Here is an 11,280-nt window from a genome sequence, read left to right as displayed (position 1 = left end):
TATTTGCTGACGACACATCTCTTGTTTTCAAAATTAAGCGTCAGCTTCAAAACTTTCAGGAAATTAATGTTGCCCTTGCAAAGGTTGTCCATTGGTTCAATATAAATAATCTTCTTTTAAATCCCAGTAAGACTAAATTAATTAAATTTTCAATGCCGAATGTAAGGCAATTAAGAACCAACGTACAACTGAATGGGCTAGAGTTGGACCCTGTCGAGTCCACTGTCTTTCTTGGCATAACTGTTGATGCCAAACTACAGTGGGGCCCTCACATAAACAAGTTATCCGGCAGGCTCAGTTCAGCCGCCTATGCTGTAAAAAAAATTAGACTGATAACTGATGTAGATACAGCCAGAATAGTTTATTTCAGTTATTTTCATAGCCTTATGTCGTACGGGATTCTCCTCTGGGGAGGCTGTGCAGATATTCATTCCATCTTTGTGCTTCAGAAAAGGGCCGTCCGCGCTATTTATAATTTGGGCCCAAGAGTTTCTCTCCGAGAGAAATTCAAAGAGATAAACATTCTGACTGTAACTTCACAGTACATATTTGAGAATTTAATGTTTGTTCATAAAAACGAATCAAACTTTGTAAAATTGTCCGATGTCCACTCAATGAATACAAGGAACAAACATAATTTAGCCGTACATGCTACTCGTCTCCATAGAGTAAGCAACTCGTTCATGGGTCAATGTATACGTTTCTACAACAAGCTTCCCATTCATGTTCGTAAGCTACCGTCTAAGAAATTTAAAACTTTTATTAAATTAAAACTATCCGGAAAAGGATATTACAAAATATCAGATTATTTAAATGATAAAAATGCTTGGGATTGAACTGCTCGCTTATACAGCTATCATTATTTGTGTACATAATTATTGACATGTTTTGTGCTTTTGCATATAATCTTATACATATATTATGTGACATTTTTTGTGCTTTTGCATGAATTTATTTTTGTTAATATTAATTATTATTTGATTTAATAACATGCAACTCATTTGCGTTTTTATTTTTTAAATCTTTTTATAATTTTTTTTTTTTTGTAAGTATAAACCTTATGCAGGTATATTATCAATTTATTGAAATACTCTGCATTAGTTTATACACTCGAATTTGAAAATTGTCTGGACTTTAAAAGAGACTGCGACCCCTGAGTTTGTTTCGACATTTCTTCTTAGGGTAGTCAGCTAGGAAATGTCGGCTCCATCGTTCTCAAAAAAGACATGTAAAAGTGATAAAAAATATCCTATTTGCAGAATAAATAATTTCATTTCATTTCATACTTGATTTATTTTTATTTTCTCAGAAGATCTACTTACGACCGCTTTCCAGTACGATACTTGTTAAATAATATTCTGTTATGTCAATATTTTTGTCTCCAATTTCCGTTTGTTGGTAACAATGGACAGAGGGATCACTGCCGAGTGGTTGTGGTCACCAAAGGGCAAAGGTTGATTCCCGATTCGAACAAGTGTTTGTGTGATCCACGAATGCTTGTCCTGAGTTGGGGTGTGTTTGTGCATGCGACTTGAATGCGAATGAAACCCCCTCAACACATGGAGGAAATTACTGTTTTTAGTCTCTGTTCAAGCTGTATAACTCTTAATCGCTACTTTATGATCATTCTTCTGTGTGACGTTAAGACTACTTACTGAACATTGTTATATATTAAATTGGTTTTATTCTAGTGCTGGTAAGAACGTGTCGGACCTGGCGGCGCTGCAGGTGTACTTCGGGAAGTCAACCTGTAATTGTTACAAGTTGACTTTAGTCATCGACTTCAATTATTTTATTGGTACGTATGACTACATTTGACTGGCCTGTTGGTTTCAGTGGTTTGTGACTGCTATCACGGAGTTGGCATTCGATTTCCACCCAGGACAAGTGGGTCTGGGTGTAACTTATCTATAATATTCATGTATTTAGCAATTTATAAGTATGTTTATCAGCTTTCCGGTATTCATGATACAAGCTTTGTTTAGTTTGAGACGAGATTGCGTGTGTAGATTGTAAAATTATTATTGTATACAAAAAATATTAAAAATAACAAATAAATCACTATAGAAATTACTTGTAAATTTACAGAGCCTGCAGACAAGTAACTGTCTTTAAAACAACGCTTCTAAATCTGTTAAATGTTGTCGATAAGAAATGTCATTTTCGTACTTCAAGTTTCTGTTCGTTAACTATCGTAAAGCAATATAAGTTTTTCTGGGCCCTCTTATTAACAATCAGTTCATTATGGATAAGGGTATTTAAAATGTTAGTAATTGCTAGAATACAATCATGTAAGACATGCCTAATTGTGAAAAGGCTAAATGTTAAGCTATTAAAAATTATACTTTTGCTTCATCAAATATTCAAACCAGCCACTCAACGTAATACATGAGTTTGAATGAATAGAAAAAGTCATTGTTTCTGAATAACACATTAAATTTTTCGTGTTTTAACATTTTTTATTCCCTTTAGTGAAACCTTATTTGTGATTTTTACCTAACAGGAGATTGCAAAGTAAGGTAAAAATCACAAGGGTAAATTAAAAAAAGGATTTAAACATGGTTTCAGTGGTTAAAAAATATTCTATTGTTATCGTAATTTTCCAGAATACAAAATTCGTTATTGAAAGCCATTTTAACAAAAGGGTTTTGGAACCTTACGTATTACTGAATGTGTGTTATTGTCTTAATTTAATTAGTTCAACATGTTGAACTAAATTAATTTTGTGATGATAAATTTCAAATCGGAGTACAACAGTATTTTTGTTAATATGATAGTTCGCTTATCATAGAATGAAAAATAATATATAGAATAAAATACCTATGTATTATTTTTCTATATAGATATAAATATCTATATAGATTTTATTCTAATAGAATAAAATTCTACGAAAAATAATCCAGACCATTTATAAATGATATGTGTTACCTTAGTAATGAATTTATCTTCCCTTCCCTCTTCTACTTATTCCGTGGCCTTTGAGTTACCCAGTTGTCAGAAATGTTAAATTTAAATCAATTATTGATTGTGGAGGAGTAGGTATAGTATACACAGTAGTACACTAATATAATACAAGTGACAGATTTGTCTGATTGAACGACCGATATCGCAGTACAAAGTATAAAGTCAACAAGAGTTTGGCCTTTTTTAAATAAACATGTAACTCATTAAGCAGAAAATGGTGGATTCAATAAGTTTAGTTTATTTTCGAATCAAACTTTGAGACGAAATCGAATAATTCTCGTTCTTAAAATCAATTTAGTTAGAACAAATTTTTGACTATTATTAGAACAAAACATTATCCAAATCCGGATCGCTTCTTCTAAAACAAAACTTTACCATCCTAATCTTTGACGAGCGGTTTACGTTTCTATAACCTTTTAGAAGGATCCCTAATGGCTTTATTTTGATGTACTCCAAGAAACTTAGGAGAAAATAATGGACAGTAACAGCCAACGATACCTTTTACATAATAAATTATTTCGTAATCTTCCGTGTGGGTAAGTATTTGGTACTACGAGTAATACTTTACTATTTTCGTCTTATTGTCTTCCCTTTGTGGGTGATCTTAAAATATATATTATTCACACTCCTTGCTACTTTCACTACACGTCTTTGTATACCTATTAAACAAATAAATTTGAATTCTTAGATGTGGAATAATAATACACGTTTATATACACACGTTTCTAAGAAACCGTTAGGTATCTAATCATTCTTGCTATTTTGACTATTTTGATAGTGAGTGTTTTTAAAATACTAAGTACATACAGGATAAATAAAGAAATCTAAAAGTTTCAAATAAATTTGTCATGTAAAGCTAGACAAATATTACTCGACTATACACTCGCTAAAGACTCGACAAATCCTTTTGCCTTAAAATGTTTTTTTACTAAGCAGAGGCAGATTTTAATTAAAGTAATATTCTGCTTACAGATTCATAATTCAAGTTCAATGCTGTTACAATAAATATTGATCGATAGTGTGAGTCACGTAATAACTACCGGCCACAGACACCCCCTGGGGCTAGTGACGTCACAGTTTTGAGCCACTGATATAATCTGACCTGATTTCACACCTACTAATTGGCCATCGGAAGATATAGGAACAAAGCTATTTTAGAGAAAAAAGATGATCGATGCGACGCTAATAATAGGCCTCGCTGTGGAGGCAACTTTGTTGGATGCTCTGTTTTTTTTTACCAGTCTGGTCATTTAAAATTCACAACCGACCGACCAAGGCTAACTGTAGAATTTGTTATTATTTTTGGAATTAGCTTTTTAGCAATTTTAATGGAATAAAAAATTGGATAATATAGCAAAAAACATAATTTGAGACATTTACGTTATATTTTTATTTTGTTCGTTGAATATATTTTTTAATTAATGGAATTTTTGATAACTGACCAGGAATCATACTCTATCTTTGATAGAGTTACATAAAATTATCTTAAACCTCTTTAGAACTTGGCACGTGTAACGAAAGTTTTCACATTGTATTAAATACTTGCGATTGTAAATTGTTCTCACTACGAACAATATTTTCACATAAAGAACATTTCGTTATTTAACGAAAATAAAAGTTATACCTATCTCGAAAGTAATCTCGACGGTCCATTGTAATGAAATTATTAACGGTATCATTTTTAAAGATATTTAATTCAATGATATTAGGTAAGTTCTTGTTTTGATTAAAAATTCCGACGTTTATTACGAGTATTTTATTACGATTGAAAATAAATAACAACCTTCTTAGCTTTGACAAAAATAATATGTAAATGTTGGATATATATAGAAATGGCGGCTAGTAAAATACGGTGTTTAGATAGATTTAGTATGTCTGGAAGTCGGTAACATAGCTTGAGAATAGACTAGATCAAAGTAGGTGTAGTATTTTAAAATAAGAAGAAACTAGCGACGCTAAAACCTTTTAACTATTTTTAAGGTTATTGATTATCTATCATGCCTAAGAACACACAATTCCCCTTTAATACAAAACAAAATAAATTGATATCGCTTAATCCACTTGTGAGCTATGACGCGACAGACAAACAGACACGCCAAACTTATAACACTCTTATTTTTACAAGTTAAATAATAATAAGTAAAGATAATAATTATCATCCAAATTACTCTTTAAGATAATTTGAGTGACGAATAATTAAATTGTAATCCAATTGAATTTGAATAAGAAATTCACAGCTGTGCCATTATGCGTAACTTCGTCAAACACAAAATCACTTGAAACTCATTAATTGTGAGCGGAACTGTCTTACTTATAACGAGGTTATATTGGTTACGGTAACAATGTGGAAACTCAAACGAAGGTCGAAACGAACCTGTTTGTTTGATGAAACATACAGGAGGATGACACTTGAAGAATTTCAGTCAATACAATGAATAAACACGATTTCTGGTATTTAATTTATTTCATATAAATTAAATACCAGAAATCGTGTTTATAATTTATTTCATATAAATTAAATACCAGAAATCGTGTTTATTCATTGTATTGACTGAAATTCTTCAAGTGTGCTTTTGAGTATTACCGGGAATTACCGTAAAAATCATTTTTACACAAAACCAAATTTGAATAAAGGTAAAACAAAGCAATGGGTGTGTCTGTATAAAAATGAATGTTTTATATTGAAAAGAAATGTTAAAGTCTTTTTTCGGTAAAAAAATGTTTAAGTCTCGAAGTTACAATTTTATTCCAACATTATTTTACCTTTCTTGGAATACTATAAACGTGATCGAGAAAATTGATTTTATCAGTTAATAGGAAATTTGATTTTAAAAACTTCAGATAGAGTCTACAAATATTGACAGACCCTCGATTGAGAAAATTCCTAAAGTACTTTATCAATTATAGGATATTAATTATTTTTTAATGAATTTATCAAGTCCGGAAACATCTCTGATAAAATATTAAATTTTTCTTCGAAAATATTAAATTTGAATATAAACTTTATTGACATAAAGTCCATAGAGTGAAAAAAATAACATATTCAAGCGGAAATCAAAATAAAATTCCCTACACGATATTACAAGCTGTCTGCTAGACTGTGCTTTGTAAATAAGTATTATTTAGTTTTACTGGGATGCATTTAGCGATTTTGGCGTTATAAAAATAAAAGGTTGGGCGCTACTCTAAAGCACTTCAGCACCTCTTTACCCTGAAAAAAGTAATTTTCAAGCATACCGTCACCAAACTTCAATGGATGCAGGCCGGTCCTATTGACATATCAGAATCTATAGTAAAAACCTAGAAAAGTCAGGTCCTCTCCTGCCTTTTAACTTTCATGAAATGAATTCGGTTGTCAAAATTATCTACAAACACTAACGCTACATTTGACATGTTCATCTTTCGTTCAACTGAATTTTATTGATGATATGAAACGGTTCAGTGATTTATAGGTAACGATTAACACATGCAAGTATTTCGGGAGTCAGGCGTTTCCTAGAAATACGCCCAAGAATAACGTGACGGATAAGTTAAGTTAAGCGTAATATAATGTATCAGCGTCATGAAGATCTATTGATAAAATTTGTACACTCCATTATAGGATTCCAAAGCGGGGGGGGGGGGTGGAATGACTTCATTCATGAGATGAAATAAACTTGTCAATTGACTCGCGACACTGAGGTTATAAACATGCTAAAAAATATTGGTCATTCAACAGATTATATTTTCATCTCGTTAATAGCTGCTAGCAACCACAGAATAAAATATAGCCAGATGAGCACTGTCATACATATATTATGTATCTGAGTGTAATTAATTTATAAAATGTATGTATTAAGAAATGTATAAGTACATTCATCAGTTGTCTAGTAGTCATAATACAAGATTTCATGAGTTTGAAACTAGATGAAAGATCCTACTATCTATATTGGAATGTGCAGCAGACTTATTACCTGATCTTCCTTGAAATGTCGCATTTAATAATCTTTGTCCTGATCCGTCCAAAGCAAAGTCATAATCGTTTTGTTAAAGTTGTAATATGCCATCGTTTCATATTTTCTGAAGATGCATAGTTTGAATAATTTTAATTTTCAAATGACATACTTTTTACGACTTACTTTTTAATATAAATTTCAGGGAAAACACGTTTGTTGCTATTTTACATTTGAACGAGATACATTAAGCTGATATTAATAAATTGTATTTATCACACTCCTTGGCATGAGGAAAGGAAGCTTTTCTTACAAGTAAAGAAGGTTTGCCAACTTTTTACACTTAGGTACGAATTTTATTATTGCCTTTACTGAACTTGAAATTCAGGTAATGAACCGATGGTGACATGGAAAGTGATTGCTCGGGGCTTGTAAATTAACACATATATTTGCGTAAACTGTTAGCAGACAAATTCAAAACTGAACGGTACCCTGACTGACTTCACTACCTAATATTTCAATCTTTAAAAAAGTTTTAAAATGTTAGACAAGAACTTTATCATGAAGACAACTTTACATCTAAGATGAGCTAAATAACTTTGACCTTTCAACAGCTCTCGTGATGTTTCTAGACAAACGCCACGTCTTGAATGCTAAGCATCCTGAGTAGCTATTGCTGGCTTAAGTGTAAGTTCTTATACTCACTTAAGTTCAGTTTGAATGTTTCAATAGAATCTTAAAGGTTTAAGTATCAGATTTGTATTAATTTGTGCGATTATTAGGCTAAATTGATGTAGATATTGTAATACTTATAATGGTCAAAATAGCTTTGTGTCATCTGAGGGTTGTATGAGTGAAATAAGTGTGTAGCCTGAAACATTATTTTGTTCCCAATTTTAATATCTAAAGAAACGTAGCGTGCTGTAGATCTTCAGAATAAACGTTTGTACAAAATAAAAGGGAGTATTTTCATTCTGTTTAATATTGAAATTAATAGTCTCTGTAGATGGACTGTGTGCAAGATGAAATTATATCAACAAAAGGAGAATGTAGAATCGAGGAGTACTTGAAATGAATTAATAAGAAACACACTGCACTGTATGTTATAGCTAAGAATAGAAAAATAAGCAGACAGCTACAGAACGTAGAGGCGTTTATGTTTCTCTCCTCTTAGAGTGGTAAGAGTCTTACTTTATAGATCATTTCTTCACAAACAATTGAAAAGTTAGATTGAGTGTACGAGCTTTTTGGAAAGCTGCAGATAAAAGTACCCTCTCCCTTGCGTGGAAATGTAGCGATGACCTCTTCCTTTCACTTATTCAACCATATATTTACAGAAACAAATAGACCAAAATTTGATTCGATTTTTTTCATTAGTAAATCTCCCTCAGCAGATCTTCTTCGCGCCGGGATCCAAAACAAACCACTTTGCTGTTTTGCCAAAGCTCTGTCGCTAGTTCAACGAACTATCGAATCATAACGACTTGGATATATCATGAAAATTAGCATAGTTCATGAACGATGTGGGCGCTTGTAATTGGAAAAGGACAGTTGTATTGTTCCGTCTGTGTTAACTTGCATGTACGAGTATGTTCTTGTGTAGCCTCAGGTAGCGATCAAATAAAAAATTAAAAAGTAAGGTAACGCAGAGTTTCTTGGACATTATTTATTAAAAAAAAACTTCAACTGAAAGTGACAAGTACAAGACACCCAGACTCAAGACATGCATTCGAGGATCACACAAATTCTTGTCCTACGCGGGAATCGTACCACGACACGTCGAGCTCACTGGTTTTGACGAGGCGCCCCCTATCACTATGCTCAAGAGTTAATAGTTTAGTAAATCTATACTCACATTTATTTTGTTACAGCAACTTACGGCGGTGTATTCTCCCTCAGTTTTGGCGGCTCCATCATCACTCTAGTGGAAATTACATATTTACTTCTATCTCTTATCATTACGGGCCTATTCAGAGCTTTTATGAGCATGATTTCTAAAAATAAATCCGCGTAATATTTGATATTGGTTTCATTTTGGGCACAATAATGTGTGCTCACAAAGATAGGTGTAAAGTAAGCGTATGTAATAAGTTTTTTGCTGTGATAGATAATTCAGAATGCGCAATTATGTATACTTGCGTTTGAATTTACTCAATACTTATATAAATATATTTTTTAAATATTGATATAGGTGCGATTATCAGAAATTAATAATAAATCGATCGTTTTCGTTATGGTGTGCCATGATTTGCATTTATTGTAAAAATAAAACGATTTTTCAATTATTTATATTTATTCTAAATCTTTATTAAAGATCAGAATCACATTTACGATAAAAAATCTAACAATGAGTACGCCTAAGTGCTTAAACTAATAATAAAACATTAAGATATTATAAGTATTTACATCATATATTTACATTTGGTCCGAAAAAACCGCCAAACTACGAAAAATAACTAAATAACTTAATCATTGTTGACTTATAAAGTTATTAATACATGCTCCTATTACAGACAATTTCTATGACGATTCCAAAAATATGGACAAAAAGGAAAAAAACATATTTGTACAAAGGTACGAGTTTGGAAAAAAAAATACAAATTGAAACTTTCAACCAACGAAAATTAAAAATATAGGCAAAGTTTCTGTTGCTTTCAGCTGGTACAAAACTTTTATAGATATCTAGCTATGGCTGTTTTCTGAGCCGAATTTATTTACTTAGGTATTAAAAGTTTCAACGTGCCTCAAATTATAAGAATGCGCAACGCAACTAAGAAATTACGAAACAAAAAACAAAAAAATACAACAATGCGGTTTCAAAATTAATATTGCGATAATATTTTTAATTAACAACAGCTATTAATGAATCCTGGGCGCATTGTTGGAAGCATTTAATTAGCACGATAAAAACTTAAAACATCGTTGGTATTATCCAGTATTCTAAGAATATTATGTGAAACATTTTGTTGTTTTTTCCCTTGTTTTTAAGGGCACATCAAAACACCGTTATAGTAATTAATTTATATTTACTACTAAATCGTATACGTAAGAACTTTAGCTACGACTCTTCAGACCTATTACCCTGACTCACTCACTTCGAAATACAATAGCATCATATTAAAGATTACATTCCTTATATATCATCTAATAAAAGTGATAAGATTGTCAGCAAAATAACGATTACCAGACATTCGCTTAGAAATGAGAACAGGTTTGATCAAAGATATTCTGACTATAATTATGCTTTGCCCGTAAACTCCTAGAATACAATTTAAACAGTGAACAAATTTAACTTTTTATAACACAGCATACAGCTTGCACAGTAAAATCTTAAAACTAAAAGAATTTTACAGTGTAGTCAGAAACTGACTATATTTTAGGACCCTATAGTTAAGTCAAGTAATATGATTGAAAATTATACAGAGGAAGAAAAGAGTTGAGAAAGAGAGAAGCCGCTCTACACTGTGTATAGTAGGTGCTGTCACTTCCACAAACATAATAATTATTGAAGACCTAGTGGTAGACAATCAGGTATTAACAATTCCACACAACATATTTACACTTAATAAAAAAAATACAACAAGTGATACATCCAAAGTATCATGACTAGACAGATAAAAAAATAACTAAAAATCTTGTTAAAAAATGCAATACTGAGTTGCTTTTAGACTAAATCTTATAATTCATGAAATATCCATACTGTACACCTATATTACTTCTATAAATGATGTTTTTTCAAGTATTTAAATAAATAGATACGTTTTTGAATATTAATTTTTATACAATACCTTTATACATTTACATATAAATAATATACTCAACTTTTGTTTCAACGTTTGAAGTCGATCAGTCCGTGCCGTTGTAACATTTCTACGGACAATGCGTGCGCGGGTGCAGTTCGGCGAGAAGACCGTGTCACGTGACTGAGTTGCGTCGTCTGCGCCCGAGTCTCGATGCCCCTAGGAATGTTCGTGTTATGCGCGTGGCCATTGTAGCGTAGGTTGTTCATCTGTAGCAGAATCAAGTTAGATTTTGTCTTAGTAAAGCCTGACTCGTCAAGTGTTTACATCCCGTTTGCTTGTTATGTATGTAACCAATAATATACCCTTGGAGGACACCTTCGAAAATTTATTGAATTTGTAATACCGACTGCTTTTTTTTTGTTTTTTTTTTTCGAATTGTATGTTAAACATCAGTATTTCTTTAAATAATGACTTTTTATACTTGAAACAGCTGCATTTTAAAAACTATGTCTGGAATAAAAGTATCAAAAGGCTCAAGTGATTCTATTAAATAAAGCAGATGTAAGCAGTTTTCAAAAAATAAATGTCGACGGTAATAAACATATAATTTTAAATAAAAAGGCCCGAATGAAACATTATAA

The 11,280-nt window shown here is 31.7% G+C and overlaps 1 protein-coding gene across 1 annotated transcript in view; it reads right to left on the bottom strand.

Moving 5' to 3' along the window:
* Positions 1–10,295: 10,295 nt before the first annotated feature.
* The window catches only part of LOC113502421 (neuropeptide FF receptor 2-like), a 66,496-nt gene continuing 65,511 nt past the window's right edge, over positions 10,296–11,280 (bottom strand). Inside the window, exon 9 of the mRNA XM_026883985.1 lies at positions 10,296–10,905. Coding sequence (XP_026739786.1) covers positions 10,726–10,905 — 180 coding nt within the window. The 3' untranslated portion in view covers positions 10,296–10,725. The remainder of the gene's footprint in view (positions 10,906–11,280) is intronic.

Source organism: Trichoplusia ni, chromosome 17, assembly GCF_003590095.1.
Source record: "Trichoplusia ni isolate ovarian cell line Hi5 chromosome 17, tn1, whole genome shotgun sequence".
NCBI lineage: Eukaryota > Metazoa > Arthropoda > Insecta > Lepidoptera > Noctuidae > Trichoplusia > Trichoplusia ni.
The sequence above is the reverse complement of the archived record's forward strand: the minus strand, read 5'-3'. Positions and strand labels throughout refer to the sequence as shown.